Source organism: Gekko japonicus, unplaced genomic scaffold (assembly GCF_001447785.1).
Source record: "Gekko japonicus isolate JY-2015 unplaced genomic scaffold, Gekko_japonicus_V1.1 scaffold125, whole genome shotgun sequence".
Taxonomy (NCBI): Eukaryota; Metazoa; Chordata; class Lepidosauria; order Squamata; family Gekkonidae; genus Gekko; species Gekko japonicus.
The window spans coordinates 941,265-961,381 of NW_015165834.1; the positions used below are offsets into that span (position 1 = coordinate 941,265).

A 20,117-nucleotide genomic window follows, 5' to 3' on the forward strand; every position below is an offset into this window, starting at 1 on the left:
TCAGGCTATTCATCTGATTAAACATGAAATATTGGCCTTTTTTTGTCTCAGTATCCAAGGCAAGTGGCTTCAAAGGACTGTGTGCCGCAGAAACCCACCTGTAGGAGTCTCTGTAACTCATCGTATCATGTCCCGAATCTTCCTGGTCCTCCTCAGATACTTTGAAACCAACCTTCTTCTTCCCACCATGCTCAGCTTTTTCAGGATCGCTCTCCTCAGCTACCAAGGAAGATGGGGGTGTCTCCTCTGTGGATGGAGGTTCACACAACTCGGCTGCTGTGGGTTCAGTTATGGTAGACAAAAGCCTGTAAATATAGAATGTATCTCTCATTGGTTACAGCATAAACAAAGGACTCCAGAATTTTTTTTAAAAGTATCAGCTTGTACTATGCATTGGCAGAATTGGGCCGACATGGAATTCTGTGGAATGACGGGCAGAAACTTTGTACTTGCCGTTATGTTTGCCTTTGATTTATGCAGAAAACTCAATCTGCAAAACCTTTCCAATTTTTCGAATTTACAGGAAGACAAGAAGGAAGCTTCCACACACGTTTAAAAGCCTGTTCTGTTATTGATATATTTGGATTGCATTCTTCAAGTTTGGGGTAGGTAACAATGGCATTAAACCACAATTTTTTCCCCCCAGGAACAGCTGAAAAACAGGTAGGCCTTACAGACAGTTCTGGCAGCCATCCACAAAGAGAATTCTGCCCTTCGGTGCCCTTTGTTGAGTGAACCAGGTGCATGGGTTGTCTCATTAAGTGGGCATCCTTGGTGGATCTCAAAGGTTGTAATAAGATACAAGGAAGGAGGTGATGTGTAAGTCATGATGGATCTAAGCCGTTTAGGGTTTTGTAGGTTATAGCCAGGGCCCTTAATTTCATCTGGAAAAGAAAAGATTGCCAGTGCAAAAGCTGGAAGACAAAACAAACAAATCTGAGCACGGGGGTGGTAAGGTAAAGATTTCCCTTGCTTGAAAGCTAGTTGGATCTGACTCTAGGGTTGTGGTGCTCATCTCCATTTCCAAGCCGAAGAGCCAGCGCTATCTGAAGACATTTCCGTGGTCATGTGGCCGGCATGACTAAACACCAAGGCACACAGAACCGAAGTGGTACCTATTTATCTACTTGCAGTTTCTTGCTTTCGAACTGCAAGGTTGGCAGGAGCTGGGGCCAGAGATGGGAGCTCACTCCATCATGTGGCACTCCAGTCTACAGCTCAGTGTCTTAACCTCTGAGCCACCGCGGCTCCTTATGGGGGTGGTACTGGGTTATAAACACTTTGAAAAGCTCTAAATAAGATCCTTCCTACAATACAGAGATTGAGGAGCAAAAAAAAGTGTTTACTGAGAAAATGTGTAGACTGCTTTTCCTCTTGAACAAGGTCCAAAAAACAGCATACAAAAAAAGCAGCAAAGGAGAAAAAATGAACCAAAGCGGCAAAACGGAAACACCTATGAAGCCAGATACAATTAAAACGAATATTTACCAAAAAATAGGCAGCACAAAGCACAAACTAATTCATAAAAATCCTGGAATGTAGTCGGTGTCTAATATCCATCTTAGATCAGTAAAGGGATAATGGATGGGGCTAGGCCCAATTCTCTGTAGAACACCAAGAATGTGTAAAAGCATTTATGATTCCATTTCTGTGCTGAAATAAATGCTGTAAATATACTCTCACTTCCATAGAGGACAAAAGAAAATGGTAGCTGGCATTCACAACCCCATGAAATTGGAATAATGAATGTACCTATCACTGGCCAATAGTGGAAGATCTTTTACCATTTTTACTGCCATTCTTGGAGGATATCTTATCCTGCCTGAATGCATGCTAGTTTTCTCAAAGTTTCTGATTCCGACAACCTAGAATCACATTTAGTAAAAGAAGGTCTTGTTTTTTTAACCTACTGGTTCCAACACCTCCATCCAGACAAATAAGGAAAAAGTTGTGCTCCGTCTAGGATAAAATTAAAGTCAACTAAAAATACTCCTGATTGAAATCTATGAGGTACACAAACAGGATAAGCAAACCACAACTGATCTTAGTTTCAACCTAGCCAAAATCTGATAAGGAACAGAGAAATGATATGCTCCACAGTTCCTTTCCATTCTGTCACAAACGTCTCCAACCTCTTGCTGGGGTTAACCATGGTTAAAACCTATGACAGCACCAACCTTAAAACTGGTTAATGCTCACTAGGGTTTGTTATTAACATAAGATATGAAACCAGCTTCAAACTCTAATTGAGTACTTTGGCTAGTGTTTACCATGGTTAATATAACTGACCATGCATGCTTTTTGTTGTTGTTGTTTTTGCTGTCAAGTCACAGCAGACTTGAGGAGACTCCAAAGGGTTTTCAAGGCAAGATACACTGAGAGGCAGTATGCCATTGCCTGCCTCCACGTCATGACCCTGTTATTCCTTGGTGGTCTCCCATCCAAATCTGCATGGTTTAACCATGGTTAACACTAACAAAAATAGGAGTAACCTGTGTTGGAGAAAAAAGCAATTATTCAGTCCTGTGGAATACTCCCACTTTCTTAGCCACAGCTATGGTACCAGGATCATTACATCTGCACCAGTCCTGATCTCATATTCTTCCATATATTGGTAGCTACCACCCATTTTTTCATCCGGTTTTCTCCTGAAGATTCAGCTCATAATGGGTAATGCTGATGATGTACAGAAGATTAAGAGAGCTTAAAAATCACAGAGTGCTTTTGCCAGTTCAGTGCATGGGAGCAATACAGATAGAAGAGGAGGAGGGGATTAGATTTATACCCTGCCCTGCACTCAGAGTTTCAGAGCAGCTTACAAACTTTTTCCCCTTCCCCTTCCCACAACAGACACCCTGTGAGGTAGGTGGGGGCTGAGAGAGCTCTTTCGAGGACTGCTCTTTCAAGAACAGCTCTGACAGAGCTATGGCTTGCCCAAAGTCATCCAGCAGCTGCAAGTGGAGAAGTGGGGTTCTCCCAGGTTAGAGTCTGCGCACCTAACCACTACACCAAACTGAGCCTCCCTATGACCATATCTTTTTCCATCTTTTTCATTTAGAAGGCAGTCATAGTGTACGTGTGAAAACAGACTGTCCTGATGAACAAAGAATTTATTTTCTGACAGCTTATTCCTGTTCATGAAAATGTGGCGCTTCTTTTTTTAAAAAAAAGAAAAAAGGGAAAATTACTGCAACATTCAGAACTGCATTCAAAGATAAACAAATGCAAAATGTAACCGACTTACTTATTTATCTGGAAGACATATTGCTTCATTTCCTTGACAGCGACATCTAGTTTGTTGAAGAGCTGTAGGTATGAGTCCTGCATCTCCCTGTCTTCTTGTTTCAGCAGAAAGCTAAGCCCTCTTTCCTCCTGCGTGTTTCCTCCATTTTCTTGGCCATAGCACCCATCATACTGTCCATGGAGACTCAGGTCTCCATTTTCTGGAGACAAGCAATTCCATGATGGCGCAGCCATGGTGGTTATGCAGTGCTGAGTATTTGAGACTGGATTTAAGTTGCCTATTAAACAAGGGGAAGCACTCATTAGGAACAGCACATTTTTTCAAAGGCAGCACAGGAGGATATCCTGGCCGAAGACTTTGGTTTATTGCAATGTTTAATAAAAAAGAAATTGAGAATGCCAAATTCTGCAACTTCTTGTGAGCAGAATAAAAAAAAAACAATGCTTGATCACACTGTCAATTATTGGACTGATGTCATAGATACTTTATTTTTATTATTCATTTACTTCATTTATACCCCACTTTTCTCCCCAATGGGGACCCAAAGCCGTTTACATCATTATCTTCTCCTCCACTGTATCCTCACAACAACCCTGTGAAGTCACCCAGAGAGCTTCCATGGCACAAATGGGGATTCAAAGCTGGTCTTCCAGATCCTAGTACCACCCTCTACACTACACTGGCTCAAACTTCATTCAACATCAGAGGAAAGTAAGAATTCAAGACACTGACTTCTGGAACATTAGCTTTTGTACCCCAAAATAAAGAACAGTGCAATGACGAAGTAGTACAAAAGACTTATGAATAGGCCAAAAGTAAAGGCAAAGAAACAAAGAAGTTCCTTAAGCCAAACCGCTGAAGACACCTTGTAGTCTCAATGCCGTCAGAAGATACAGCCTTTTACAATGTTAGCTCTGCAGTCCTAGAGATAACTCCACCCTTCTAAACCCACTGACTTCAATGCGCTACACCGTAATGAGCTTCAGTGACTTCACTCTTAGTGTACTCTGAAGCTACAAAGGCTTTAAATCTGCTTGTGAAATTTAGTTGGAAATGTACTAGAAGTCAAGCTGTGGTGCCTCCACAGCTATGGATTAAATCTGTGGTCTTCCCCTTTCTCCGCTGACAGCAGATCAATACCTCTCTGCATCAAGTCAGAACAACATGCTGGAGAATAGCTTTTATTACAGAAGTCAAGAGAATATCATTCTTGCTTGACTGCCTGTTTACAGCTTCCAAGCCTTGTGGTCGAAGTACATTTACACCGTGTGGTTCTACTTTGTCTCACAGAAATTCCTCCAGTCAATAAATCTACCATTTTACAAGAGAAATCTGCTGCAAAAATATATGTTCAGCCCTTTGCTATTTCCCTATGTCGTTATGTTCAAGTTAAGAAGTCATGATGAAAACTTCAAAGCCTGTCTGTCAGTTTCATACAAGGTGTTTCTTCTTGGGTTTGGCCTTGAGCTACAAGTGAACATCACACTCCAATAGTACCATAACAGCCTCTAAGAGCTCATCAGCACCTTGTTCTGGGTCGAGACCAATAATAGATGGCTTCCGTCCAAGGCGAATGCTGAACGTCCTTCCCATTGAGGTAGTGTTTTTGGGGTACGACACTTCCATGAGGTTAATGTGGCAGTTGGTGGGGCAGAAATCCATGCTGTTCAGGGAGTGAGGCTCCATTCTGGCCTGCTTGAAGGATGGGCTCACCCTCATTTTCAACTCGTCTGCAAACTAAGGAAAGGAAAACAGTTTATTCCATTGTGCAAACACTCCAGGCCACAAACTATACAGCCAGAAGCATCAAATGCAACACAGGCCTCTTTTGATTCAACTGGCATTGCCACAAAGGCACTTGTCCTTTATCACTGAGAAAAAAAGTTTTTTCTTGGGGAAACTACACAAATCCATGAAATATTTGAAATAATCACGGAGTCTAGAAGAGATGAAGAATGAAAGTGAGAGACTCCCCCCCCCCGCGATCCCCCTGCCAGCCAATTAAATCATGCTGTCTGTTGGGGTTGGCAGTTCAATGGGCGGCTCTTTCCGGTGGCTCCAATCCCTGCTTCCTCTCTGATCTGTCCGTCCCCCCCCCCCAGGCTGCTTCATGTCCTTTTGTTTACAAAAGCTCAATTGGTGGCTCCACACTCTGTTGGGCTTTTCCCACTGGCTCCAATCAGCTGCTTCCTCTCTGCCCTTCCAGAGGCTGTGTTGTTTGTTTAAAGGTAAAGGTAAAGGTTCCCTTGCTCGAAAGCCAGTTGAATCCGACTCTAGGGTTGCGGTGCTCATCTCCGTTTCAAAGCCGAAGAGCCAGCGCTGTCCGAAGACGTTTCCGTGGTCATGTGACCGGCATGACTAAACACCAAGGCGCACGGAACGCTGTTACCTTCCCACCGAAGTGGTCCCTATTTATCTACTTGCAATTTCTTGCTTTCAAACTGCTAGGTTGGCAGGAGGTTGTTTGTTTACAAACACCTGAAGGCCCCGTGCGGTCTGGGGTTCTCCCCCCCCCCCCCCGCCCCATCAGCTGCAATTGTCTGTTGCGGGGGGGGTGTTGTTTTTTTGCCAAGTCAAGCTGCATTTATGGTTCTCTTAGTTTTGTAGGGTTGCCAGCTTCAACTCCTGGGGATCTGGGGATGGAGCCTGGAGAGGGGAGGGACGTCAGTGGGGTACAATGCCCCAGAGTCCATTCTCCAAAGCAGCCATTTCCTCCAGGGGAAATGATCTCTGTTGTCTGGAGATGAGCTGTAACTCCAGGGGATCCCCAGGTCCCACCTGGAGGCTGGCATCCCTAACTCAGTGAGCAAACAAAAAAAAATTGAATAAAATAATTATCTTGTTCATACTGTAGTCAGACTGCATTATATGATTCTCTGGTTGGCTGCTGGAGTGTCAGGAAGCAGCACTTGTTATAATTGCCCCATTAAGTCTAGGCTTGCTTGTCGTATTTTTACAAGCATTGCAGCCCTCCTTGGTGCTTGGGCATTGCCTGATTGCAATTTGGGAAGCACCGAAAGGGGCCACCTTCCCCAAATGATAAAATGCCATGTGCAATTGAAGCTAAGGACAAAGCACTATTTTAGCTAAAATCAAATAGCCTGGCTGCTGTGACTCTGTAGGAGCCTTTAAAAAAAAAAAACTACCACCCTTTCCATTGCAGCATTGTCTTGGCAAGTAGAATCATAGAATCACAGAGCTAGAAGGTTTGATGAGACATTGGCAATAATGCCATCTTCCCAGTTATGACACCCCCATTATAACACATGACCTGGCCCAACAAAGTCCCATTTATGTCAGATTTGGCCCTCGTAACAATTCAGTTTGACACCCCTGGTCTAGGGGGTGAACAAACTGAAGCTCAGTGGAGATTATGTTCGTTGCAAAAAATGATATTTTTGATAGGATTGTTTTATCAACTTCAGATGGGGTTTGGCTGTCATTACTCAGCCAGGTGACAAGTGTCTGGGTGCTCCTGGACTCAGCTTTCCTGATTAAAAAGCCAGTCCAAGTGGTTGGAGTAGGAGTGCTTTATTTCACAATCATCTCATCAGTAAGATGTCTTCAGTCCTAAACTTAGCTAAACTAGCCACATTGATCAATGCTTTTGGTAACCAGTAGACCAGATTGGACCTGACCTGGATAGCCCAGGATAGCCCAATCTCATCCGATCTCAGAAGCTAAGCAGGGTCAACCCTGGTCAGTATTTGGAAGGGAGACCACCAGGATAGACCACGGTCACTGTGCAGAGACAGGCAATGACAAACCACCCCTGTATGTCCCATGTTTTTGAAAACCCCACAGGGTCACAATAAGTCAGCTGTGACTTGAAGGCAAAAAAGAGACTAGATTACTATAATTCCCTCTACATGGGGCAGCCCTTGAAGTTTCAGTTAATACAGACTGCTGACTGATGGCAGCTGCTAGGTCTTTCTTGTGCCAATAGTGCCATTGGCTACCAATGCACTTCCAAACTCAATTCAAGGTACTGGTCCTTTAAAGCCCTTTGTGGCCTAGGATGCATGTTCCTGAAGAACGCTCTTTCCAAAAAACCCTATATGAATCCATGCACCAACTATGTTGAGCCTAAAAGTTCTTCCTAACAGTGCATTCACTGCAGGTGGCACCTACTGCTGCTTTTCACTAAAAGAATTTCCCACTTCACATCTGCCCTCTGGAATGGACTCCAGAAGTCGTTTTGTGTGCATGACCAATAGCCATCCTCTGACATTAATTCAGTAACAGGTATTCAGCAGCCGGCTCCCCAACCGGTTAAAAAGCTGCTACTTTAGACTGGGAAAATTACACAGGAGGGAAGGTTCTCCCACACCCCCGACACTGGTCCAAAATGGGTCCCTGCACAGTTAGTAAATGAATTTAAAACTGCTGGGCTCTGGATATGGAATACCCATCCAACACCTTGTCTAGTTTGGCCATAAGTCAAAAGAGCAATTAGAACAGTGTGCATGAAGCCCTGAAATACTGCCAGTCAGCCATATGGGGGGGGGGGGGCGCACTGGATCTAGCACCTGGTTCCCTCTTTCCAAACATCTGATCAATTAAAATTTGGGTTTTGGAAAAGGGCATTATTGACACAGACTTCAGTGTTGGATTTGAGAGGCTCACAAGGCCCTGAGCTGGGATGGACACAAACTGGCTCACAAACTAGGGTCTGTGACGAATTTTGGCAGGTTCGTGGTTTGCGAAGTGAAATTTGTAGCATATCAACTGGCATGAACTTTCCAGCTGTTCATGGTGGCTCATGAAGAGATACATTTCCAGACAGGCTGTCTCTGCTCAATCTAGATGTTTACAAAACTTCAAAGCAATGGAGGGGGGAACCTGGAGGGCATGTAGAGGAGAATCTGGGGGAAGCAGTAATTTTGACAGGCATAGGTTCAGGCGATTCAGGAGTGTACAGAAAAGATTCTGTGCAAGTTAGAGTCACCAATCTTGCAGGGGATTTTTGGCTGATTCTACTCTACCTGGCCTCCAGGTTTGGTGAGGATTGGATTTATGGGGTCTGAGCTACAGCCCTCCAAAGAAGGTGCCCCAAGGAAAGTGCTTTCTGGGGAAATGACAGGCGTTCATTTCCCCAGAAAGCACCTTCTTTGGGGGTTGTAACATGCCAGGGGGATTGTTCTACTAGGTCACAAACTGAACCGGTTCATTTGTCCCCTAAAAGTTTGTGGTGGTTCATGCTTCATGAAACAGGCACACCACAAACCATGAACCAAACTCTATTTCCCTGGTTTGTGACCATCCCTAGGCAAAACTAGCTGCTGACGTAAGCTTGCAGTCCCAAGAAAATCAAGAAGTAGTCTGAAAGTTCTAAGAAATAGTAAATATATAATTAAATATATGCAAACGGACACACATTTAATCAACCTCCTTAATGGGGATGTGCAAGCATATTGTCAGAAGACACCATTATGAGAATTTCTGCACAAGGATCCTACCTCTTGATAGTTGGCAACCCTCCTGCTGATACTGTCCAGCTTTGTGTCGCAAATCTGCCAGAATTCATACTGTGGCATGGTCTCAACAGCACCACTGAGGGACATGAGCCTCTTGCAGTTCCTCACAAAGCAGCTGTCTTCGGTAGCAAAGGCTTCTAAAATCTAAAGCAAGATAAATAACACTTTCCGTAGTAGCGGCAGCATGCAAAGAAGTTCTGGACAATATTTTGGGCAATAAGTTGTGGAAGAAACAAAGGATATCTAATGGCAGGCAGGTTTGTTCTAAGTTAGGTAGAACCAACTATTGCTTAGAACTCCGACATCAGGGGGCCCTGTTAGCTTCAATTCAGATAATCTCTTGCTTGAGAGATGGCCACTGCTTGTTTTGTACCAAAAGGTTCTATCACCAATAGCTTACTCCTTAAAGGAATTTCTTTGCTACATGAAAACATGGCCCCGTAATTTTTATTTCTTTTTTAATTAAGATATTTGTACCCCACCTTTTATCGTGCTCAAGGCAAGTAATAAATTAAAACCAGATAAAATAAAAAAAACCCAAGTGCTTATAAAAGATGTGTCATTCATAACCCATCAAAAGCCCTGTCAAACAATTGCTCCCTTCTTCTGTCTCAAATACGTTGGGTTGGATCCAAAGAACCGTGACTGGCAGGGCTGTTTCAAGTGACTGAGACACCCCAAGAGCTCTTCTCTCCATTGTTGTAGCAGGCTCCAAGAGTAAGGGCGCTTATAATCATAGCTAAGCCTCGCAGTGGGGTCTGTTTTTTATTTTATTTTATTTATTTTTCATATTTGTATCCCGCCCATCCCGCGAGTGGACTCAGGGCGGGTCACATCATCTTTCAACAATACAATAAGCTTTAAAAGCATAATATAAAACGTTTAAAATCAGTAGTTATAGCTACTGGTGAAAATACCGACCCATTAATACAGATGGATATGGCTGGTTGCCGATAGATGGATGGCCAGTAGGTAGGAGACAGCAACTCAGGGAGGCCATATGCGGACGCCCGCTGCCTCAACCAAAAGCCTGGTGGGACAGCTCCGTCTTGCAGGCCCTGCGGAACTGAGTAAGATCCCGTGGGGCCCTGATCTCAATGGGGAGCATGTTCCACCAGGTGGGGGCAAAGGGCAAAAGTGCTTGATTAAAGCTGTAATCCTATGCACATGTACTTGGGAGAAAATCCCACTAAAGTCAGCGGGAGTTACTTCTGAGCAGGGGTCATTTGGGGGGGGGACGCGGGGGGACGCCATCCCCCCGGGTGAGGTGCGGGAGGGCGGGGCCTACAGCTCCCTGCTGATGCCCGCTGGAGGTCGCCGCCGGCTGTGGGGAGGACACACTTCCGGTGATGTCAGGGGGTGTGGCATATGCTAATGAGTTATGCTAATGAGTCCCTCTAGCTCTTTTTCTACGAAATGACCCCTGCTTCTGAGTAAACATGCATAAGATCAAGCTGCACAGAAGTGAAAGCTGCAATGTGATCTCAGACTACTGTGAAGCCTCTGAGCTTCCTGGGAAAGTTGAGAGCAGCAACCTTGAGGTACACTTCAACTGCCACGCCCAACAGCCAACTGGAAGATTGGGTATGCTTAACAGTGTACCATATGGAGTCACTCCACTACATTCTTACTTATCAGCATATAAATTCCAAGCACAGTAAATAGTATCCTTTGCTCTGTCAACACTCCTAGAAGTAGCAAGGTCTGTCAACACTTCTAGAAGTAGCAATTCAAACACAAGAGGTATAGCTCAGTCATGGGTTTCCCAACAGTGCTCTGAAAGAAAGTCTAGTTTTTCTTCCAGACTTTGACAGCCATTTATTCATTCCTTTGTAATCTTGGCTACGGTGATAAACTTTATGTGGCCTACCCAGGACGATTCCTTTGAATCACTGTCTGGCTCAGACTGTGACATTCTACCACTTGACAGGACTGGGACATTATGTTATACCAGCGAATGAGCATAATACCCAACAGTGTTCCAAGCACAGCTCAGTTACTCTAAAATCTAAAGCCCTACGAGGACTGAGCTCTATACTTTCATGTTCACTTCAATTTGCAGGGCTTGATCTGCATTCAACATTGGTGAGATCTGCTAGGAGTAGGGTTGCAAACCCCCAGGTAAGGCCAGGAGATATCCCAGAATTGTAACTGATCTCCAGACAACAAAGATCAGTTTCCTTGGAGAAAATGGCTGCTTTGGAGGGTGAGGTCTATGGCATTATTGGTCCCTTCCCTCCTCAAACACTAGCTTCCCCCAAAATCTCCAGAGCAGGATCTTCTCAGTGGTTTCACCCTGCATTCAGAATGCTCTCCCTTGAAAAATCTTAATTAGGAAGACATTTTCAAACAGCCAGACTGTTATTAGTGCAGCTAAAAATCTAATCCATTTAATGGTTGACTTATGCTTTAGTCCTCAAGCTATGGCTTATTTTTTCTATTTGTTTATTCTCTTTGGTTACTTTTCTGTTTTTAATTGTTGTTTTACTCAGTGGTTTATGGGGGGGGAACTGTACTTTGCTTCAGTTACACTAGAAGTAGACAGAATGTGACTCCTAATTCATGAACATATAAATACATGAGACCGACTCTTCCCTTCAGTACTCCTGTAATCTCTACGACCTGCTGGAAATGATTGCCAAACAAATGACTTCTGAGTAGTAAATAAAATCCATGGGCTTAGACTTGCTTAACCAACTGGATCATCTCCATTTTTAATGGCTATTCTTTTGCTTTGGAGCACTCTTCCTCTTGAGGTGAGCACAACAAAGCCTTCACATTCAGATAAGCATTTACGGTAGTTGTCTGGCATATACAACCATTTAAATTTGTTAGTCCTGCTTTGGATATTAGCTTCCAAGGACACAAAAAAGTAAATGTCAGGATACATAAATAAATAAATAAATAATGTCCAATAGAAACCTTTGCAGAGAGGTTGAAACATCCCTTTGGCTCAACAATCTTCTCCAGGACAAAGCATTTGATCCCAGCGGTGCTGACGTATTCATAGACAACACTATGCTCCAAGTGTACATTGTCCACTGTTAAGCTGATAAGAGGAGTGTCTTCACTGATGACCAGAGGAGGGCCGAACGTATGAAGTGCCACATCTGAAAGCCAATGTTTAGTCATATTAAGCAATTTTCTAATGCCGCTCAGCAGAGACAAAGATACATGTCAAATCTAATTCTCAGGGTCCCCTACCACCTAGCAGCCTATGTTCCACAAAGCCCCAGCTCTGTCAGGCATCAGTTGAAGTTTGTTGTCTCTCAGATTTCACTGATTAAAACAGCCCACTGTCCTCTCAGCATTTCTAAGATGAGAAGAGGAAGAAGGGATTGGATTCATACCCCGCTGTTCACTCGGAGTCTCAGAGCAGCTTACAATCTCCTTTCCTTTCCCCTCCCCACAACGGAGGTAGGTGGGGCTGAGAGAGCTCTGAGAGAAATGCTCTTGAGAGAACAGCTCTGAGAGAACTGTGACTGACTGAAGGTCACACCAGCAGCTGCATGTGGAGGAGTGGCGAATCAAACGCGGTTGTCCCAGATTAGAGTCTACGCTCCTAACCACTACACCAAACTGGCTCTAACTACTACACCAAACTGGTTTCTAATGTTATTCTCAAGCATTACTTAATGTACACAATGGCCAAATCCACCGGCATTCTGAGTGGCTAATAGTAAGGAGGAGGAGGAAGGTAAATGGCAAATCTTACTCCTCTACTTCACTCTTGTTGGACCTCTAGCAATGGCTTCTGAGTTTTGAAGCCTGAACTGCTAAGGAAAACTTCCAGACCTAGAAGGCAGGCTAAAAAAACACTTGCCTACTAGATGTATGTAGCTGGGTTACGGCTGGACTGGAGACAAGCATCAAAGCTGAAGAGAGGCTAAAGTCACAGTCCCTCAACTCACTTCTCCCCCTTCCCTTCTTTTCGACAGCACCAAAAGATCCCCCCCCCTTGCAGGGAACGGGGCGGGGCGGAGGCTCACTCAATCAGATTACATGATACCATGCTGTGAGAGTAGGCCAAGGACTCAGACTGCAAACATGAATATTCAAAAGGGGGTTAAAATGTTAATATTACTGATGAACTTTAAAAGCCCCTGTTAAGCTTTCTGCTCAGTCGACCGTTATTTGAAAATTATGTCAGCGGCCTTTCTTCCATTTATAAACCACCAAACAATTTAAAAAGGTAAACTAAAAACAGAAGAGGCTCTTGGGAAGCAGGGTATAAAGTTATCATGGTGGGAAAATACGCAACTGAGATCATCCTTTGAGAAAGATCAAAAGAAAGGAATATACGGTGAAAATAACGAGCTGGACAAGTTGTGGCTGTCGACAAACAACAAACTAATTCAAAAACTGTATAATCTGTTCCTAATAAATTACCAATTAGATGAAGAGGTTAAATGCACGATGATTGCTTGGATGCAAGACATAGGTTATACCATAGAAGACTGGCCTAAGATTTGGATTGCTGCAAAACAGTTACGCGCAATTCCATATAAGGAAAACATATTTAAAATGTACCACCGGTGGCATTGGTCCCCGGATAAAATAGCCAAGTGTTACCCAAATGTATCTAAAAATTGCTGGAAATGTAAAAACAATGTAGGCACCTTCTACCACATGTGGTGGAGATGCCCAAAGTCCCAGCAATTCTGGCAGAAGGTACATAAGATACTAACAGATATGTATGAAGTAGAACTACCTTTTAGACCAGAAATATTTTTGCTAAATATATTTCCAGATAAGTTAAAAAACGAACAAAAATATGCTATGGGATATATCATCACGGCAGCTCGTATTATATTTGCCAAAAATTGGAAACTTGAAAGGATACCATCATGTAATGAACTGATTAATAACGTTCAAGAGGTAGTAGAAATAGATAAACTGACTACAATCCTAGCGAATAAAGATATGGAGATATTCCATAGTAGATGGAAAATGTTTTATAAGTGGATAAAAGAAAATAATATATGAACTAACTGACTTTAATAACTGAAATGGTTGAAAATACCAAGTATGTATGAACTAAATGACTCTGACAATTGAAACTGTTTAAAATTTCATGAATGCATGTTGTAATGCACAAGAAAACCTAATAAATAAATATTTCAAAAAAAAAAACAATTTAAAAAGTCTTGTTGTTCCTCGTGTGGGAGGTCATAAATGATGCTGCTACACATAGAACTGAGGGGAATGAACCTCACTTCAGACAGCATTCTATTCAGCAAATACTGAGGGCCACACGACATATGACACTGGAAAGCCATCATTGGCTCTGCAATCTAAGTACAAACATTCACGGCGCTGGGGTGGAGCGTAATTCTTCCCTCCAGCACCATTTTCCTTAAACTGGGTGGGTCAAGATGCTATTAGACCTCCTGGTGCAGAGGGAGACCAGGGGAACTGCCAGTTCCTATGTTTACTGAGTTGAGTAACAGCCATGGTGTGTGTGTGATATTTCTCTTGGGAAAATGGAGCAGGGGGAAGGAGCTCCCTGGGACTGTTTCAGGCTGGGGAAAAGGAGGTCCTGGTCCTAACTGAGAACTGCACACGCAGGAACTAAGGAGAACCCACAACATGGGTTATGTCTGACACAGACCAGGGACTAGGGTTGTCAGCTCTCAGTTGTGCAATCCCTGGAGATCTGGGTGTGGAGCATGAGGAGGCAGGGTTTGAAGAGGGGAGGGACCTCAGTGGGGTATTAAAGCACAGTCAACCCTCCGAAGTAGCCATCTTCTCCAGGGGAACTGATCTCTGTTGCCTGGAGATCAGTTATAATTCTGGGGGATCTCCAGGTCCCAGCTGGAGGCTGGTAACCCTAGCTGGGATCCAGACTCAACTTGTGTATTCTGTAATGTGATCTCGCCCCTCTGTCATCCTGGTCTCTCTTTCTCATGCTACAGATTTAGCCAGCTGTTGGACTGTCAAGTAAATACTCTTCCCCGATCCCTTCTTCTGGAAAACATCCTCAGTCAAGAATCCCCAGCTTGGCAGGAAGATCATCACTTCCATCTGGGCAAATGGAAAGAGGCAGACTGAGCTGGCATCCTACGTGGCACAAGAGATGCAGTTATTCAGTAAAAAGTTTTGCCCAATGTGATACACACTGACCACAAGCCAAGATGCTAGGCCATTACGTTGGTTTGTGGCTTGACATTAGAGCTGCCAAGTTAATTGCCCTGCACCGCCACATCCAGGGGCTCAGTGATTTTCTGCCATGGATGGCTAAGTCAATAAAAAGTCTCTATATAAAGTACCAGCATGGGAGACAGCAAAGATGCTCTCAGGTTATGGGACAGCTGCATAAATGTCCAACTGTATAAGACCTCTCCTGCTATCCTCTGCTGTCCACTCTTGATACTACTAAAGTGAAAAGAGTACAGATGCATTGGTAAGGTCCACTGTAAAATGTATGTATGTCTTTGTGCTTCTTGTGCTTAAGGTGGTTCACAGCAACACAATGTCATTCATGAAAAATTCAACAATTTAAAACCAGGCAACACCTAAACTTCCAATATTTACAAAAACACACTACCCACATAGCTTCTCAGACTGCAAAACATGCTGTTTGGAAACCTGTTTTGAGTATGCATGTGTAGAAAATAAGGGCGTTACACCATCTGCCTTTCTCTGCATGCATGAAGAAAAGCAGCAGTAGGACGGCATGGCAAAGTCCCCCCCTTTCCCCGGAGAAAATTCATTTTCAGTGCACGCAAGACTCCTTCTCTTCCTGTTACATGACTCTGATGTCACGTTACTTCCTTCCATGTGCTGGCAACTCACTGGATCTCAGGTTGCCACCTGGGCAATTAAAGGAGGGTCCTGGGTTTGGAAGGGCTGAAGACCAATAACCTAGAGTGAGCCAGTTATATTTTATTACTCTTTGTCATGCTGGTTTGATAAAAAGTGATATTCTTTCACAGTACCATTCCACTTAACTTCTGAAGTGTCACACATGTGAAAGTGCCCTTTAAAAAGTCAGACCATTGGTGCATATTCATGTTATGTCTGACAAAGAGCAGGGACGAGGGTTGTCAACTCTTGGTTGTGCAATCCCTGGAGATCTGGGGGTGGAGCCTGAGGAGGCAGGGTTTGTCGAAAGCCACCCTGAGCCAGGCTTGCAGGGAAGGGCGGCCTATTAAATCCAATTTTATGAATAAATATAATAAATAAATAAATCTGGTACTCTCTGCTCTGACTGGCAGTGGATTTCTAAGGTCTCGTGTAGAGGGTCTTTCCCCGACCTGAAACCCCATTTTAGATTTAGATGCCAAGGCCAACCTGGGCTCTCCTAAATGCAAAACACACCGTTTACCACTGAGCTACAGCCACTTCCCCAAGCACACCAGAGCCAAGGATTTTGCCTAGAATGCTTCCTTCATTGACAAGGAATGGATTCTCCTCATACCGTCTTCTTCTTGCTGGCCGTCACTCAAGGGATCAAGATCCGCATTTTCTTCAAACGAGAGGTCTCCTCTGCAAGACTCAGAATGACTTCCATTCAAGTAGGAGTTAGATGCCGATTGCTGAGCTCTGTCTTCTTCAGCATCTTCATGTGTTCGATAAACCCACTGGTACAACCCCTTCAAAGAAAGCAGCCATGTTAGGCATGAAGCATAACGCAAACAGTCAGCAGTAGCCTGATTCCCCCACAGAAAATATGCTTGTGTGACTGTATTTGTGCCCATTCTTCCCATTCTATGCGTCCTTATATTTCCTCCCCTTAATCTACTGTCTTCCTGCTAAATTCTAAAATAATTAGGACAGGGGCCTTTACTCTAGAAAGTAACAAGCATCAGTGGTGCTAGTTGTATGAATGGATAGATAGACAGGTCATAAATCAACTGTTTGGCTAACATGTCATATTCTTAGGTAAAGGTAAAGGTAAAGGTTCCCTTGCTTGAAAGCCAGTCGAATCCGACTCTAGGGTTGCGGTGCTCATCTCCGTTTCAAAGCCAAAGAGCCAGCGCTGTCCGAAGACGTTTCCGTGGTCATGTGGCCAGCATGACTAAACACCAAGGCACACGGAACGCTGTTACCTTCCCACCGAAGTGGTCCCTATTTATCTACTTGCAATTTCTTGCTTTCGAACTGCTAGGTTGACAGGAGCTGGAACTAGAGACAGGAGCTCACTCTGTCTTGCGGCACTGGGTCTTGAACTGCTGAACTACCGACCTTCCACAGCCTGCAGTTCAGCGTCTTAACCACTTGAGCCACCGCAGCTCTGTCATATTCTTACAAAATAGTAAAAAGCCCAGTAGCACCTTTAAGACTAACAAACTTTATCGCAGCATAAGCTTTCAAGAAACACAGTTCTCTTCATCAGATGCATCTAACGAAGAGAACTGTGTTTCTTGAAAGCTTAGGCTACAATAAAGTTTGTTAGTCTTAAAGGTGCTACTGGGCTTTTTACTGTTTTGCAGCAACAGACTAACACGACTAATTCCTCTGGATCTATGTCAAGTTCTTCACATTTCCAAACAGCAGTATTGTTGCTGATATTATCCGTGGTGGTGGAAAGCCAAGCCACAGCCAACGTATGGAGACCCAGTAGGGTTCTCAAGGCAAGAGACTTTCAGAGGTGCTTAGCTATTGCTTGCCTCTGTGTATCAACCCTGGATTTCCTTGGTGGGCTTCGTTCCAAGTACTAACAAGGGTTCTCCCACTTTTTGGAAATGTAAAGCTTGGCACACACTCTTGGGGCTGCAACCTGGTAACCCCCCCTATCAGTTACAATTATTTTAATTGACTAGTAATTCTATGCAAAAAAAATTATTCCACTGTAAGCCATTTAATGGGGCAAGAGGCAGACACACTGCTAGCACACAGTATCATCATGGTTTGTTCTCTCTTATCATGGATAATGGATGCAAGCAATGTTTAGCGCATTGCATTGCTTCAGGCATTTGTTATCACTTAAGCAGACTGTTGGGTCTGGCCGGGAGAGGGAAAGTCTTCTTCCCTTTGCGCTAGATGCCTGGATTCTAATTTGACCTCTCTGTTCACTGAACGGTGACAGGCAGTAGTTACCATTCATGGCTCCTGAGATTTGAAACACAGAGTACAAATGGGAAGGATGCCGGAAAGCACTCAGTTGAAAAAACCCTGGAACTGATAGGTTTGGGGGGATGGAATATTTTTTAGAGCCACAAGCCCGTATAAAAGGTTCCTAATTCTTCTCTCCTAGCCACATGATGGCCCAGTGGGCTTTCATATGGGAGGTAGATCTCCCAACCTTTACTTAGACACAGATGTGGGCAAGATATTGGACCTTACCCTCGTCTGTAAAACACCTGCCATCACACCTTGCAGGACTGTCATCAGGATGAATGAGATAGACTTAAAGCACTTAGATATGCCTTCTCATGCTCATCCTGAAAAGTGAACATCATGTCTGAAGCAGCTGTATCTATTTCTCCACATGCGCCTGATGAAACAGTTGCATGCTGCTGCTGGAAATGTGAATCCATAAAGTTTGAAAAAGTATGCTGAGAATCATGAGGTGGTAAAAGCATACTGAGGAAATGAGTGAGACCCAATACCAGGGAGATGAGTTTCAGATGGACAGAATCTGAATCAGATCCAAACTATATGCAGAGATCTAATTCGTTTCACATGCCAACGCACCACATATAAACTATGGGGGTAAAGGATCCGGTCTTAAATAAAGTGTGTGGGAGATGGGGGCTGAACAGGGAATGTTCAGCGCCCTCCCCTCACATGCTCCTTTCTGGCCAAATTACATCTAGTGTGCCTTTTATCACTCATGATTGTTTTTTAAGCACAAACCTAGTCATTTACAACTCTGTTATTGTGCGTATGAAAGAAGTGACTTATTTTTCAACATCCAAAGGGCATTTTTTTTTCTTTTTACACCTGGAAAAACGGGATGTTTTCTCAGATAGCACGTGCACTGCACACACTGTGTGGAAGTGCCAATAACATTCCACATGGGAAAATGGACACGTTTTTGTTATATAATGAGTTAATGTAACAGAGAACCCTTCCCCAACAAGTATGCACTCTTCAGTACGCCATCAGAAATATTTAAGGAAATATTTCCAGCACTTTATGATTTTAGGATTTTACGTTCTTATTTGTAATTGAATTGTTTAAATGATTTTATATGGATTTTAATGGTTATTTATGAACCAACCAATGTAAGCCACCCTGAGCCTGCTTCTGGGGAGGGCGGGGTACAAATTGATTAATAATCATGATGATGATGATGATGATGATAACAACAACAACAACAACAAGTCCTAATACTGTGAATACATTTTTCCCTGTTCTTATTTCCTTCAGAGGCTATCACTGCAAACCTAAGAACACTTCCTTGGGAGTAATGTCCATTGAATAAACATCAGTAGGATCCTGAGTAGACCTGCTTAGGCTTGCTATGAATGTCCCCCTGCATGTAGAATAATAAAGTTGGAAGACATCTAAAGGACATCCAGTCCAACCCATTGCTTGGCGCAGGAAATCCAAAGCCCGAGGATCCCCAGCAGATGGCTGGGTAGCCTCTACCTGAAGACCTCCCATGAGAAACAGCCCACTTCTTTTCTGGGAAATCAGCTGCACTGTCAGACCACTCTTAGAGTCAGGAGGTTACTCCTAACATTAAGGCCATTGGATCAATTTTTCACTTCTGGAGCACCAGAGGACTAGACATTGTTCTCTTCCATGTAACCAAACTGCCAGTACTTGAAGAGCTTGATTGTATCTCTGTTGTCTCTTTTCCGGACAAAACAAGCCCTGTTCCTTTAAACCTTTATAATCTTCATGGCCCTTTTCTGAACCCATTCCAATCTGTCCTTCTGAGTTTGGTGCCCAGAGCTGTACTCGTTAGTTGGACACAATAGTTGTAGAAAAACCCCAGGTTCTCATCACTGTCCAAGCAAATGTAATTGGCAATGAAAGTGAATGCAATTGCTTTCTGTCCTCCAAAGGCTCTCAGACCTACATGTGCAAATTTCCAATAGCAGGTCTCACTCAAGAGCCACTCAATTAATCACATGGTTTTGTTTTATTATGTAGGTGACAAGGAGCAAGGAGCAGCTTAGGTCTACAGAGTGCTGTGAACAAGGGTGTTAGGAAGAGTCCAGTGGTACCTTAAAGACTAACAGAATCTGTGGCAGGGTATGAGCTTTTGTAAGTCACTGCAAGGGATGCACCCACCCAGCTGCAGATGTTGGCCAGGTACCTCGTCTTTGATGCAGGCCAACCATCTTCTCCTGCCTTTCTTGGGGAGATGGGGCCCAGCAGGGCAGAGGACGGTGCCTTCTTCCAGGACCTTTTCTTCTTCCCAATCTGCCTTCGACTGGAAAGGAGGCTATGTGTGCAGATTCTATTATCTCTGCAGCATCCAGCAGTATAAAACTCTT

General features: G+C 43.8%; 1 protein-coding gene across 1 annotated transcript in view; it reads right to left on the reverse strand.

Annotated features, from left to right (window-relative positions):
- PREX1 (phosphatidylinositol-3,4,5-trisphosphate-dependent Rac exchange factor 1) overlaps positions 1-20,117 on the reverse strand; it is a 202,993-nt gene that overhangs the window by 40,291 nt on the left and 142,585 nt on the right. Inside the window, exons 21-26 of the mRNA XM_015410907.1 lie at positions 16,142-16,316; positions 11,644-11,831; positions 8,704-8,865; positions 4,771-4,981; positions 3,245-3,521; positions 99-305 (exon numbers count right to left, since the gene is read on the reverse strand). Of these exons, the coding sequence (XP_015266393.1) occupies positions 99-305; positions 3,245-3,521; positions 4,771-4,981; positions 8,704-8,865; positions 11,644-11,831; positions 16,142-16,316 (1,220 nt within the window). The remainder of the gene's footprint in view (positions 1-98; positions 306-3,244; positions 3,522-4,770; positions 4,982-8,703; positions 8,866-11,643; positions 11,832-16,141; positions 16,317-20,117) is intronic.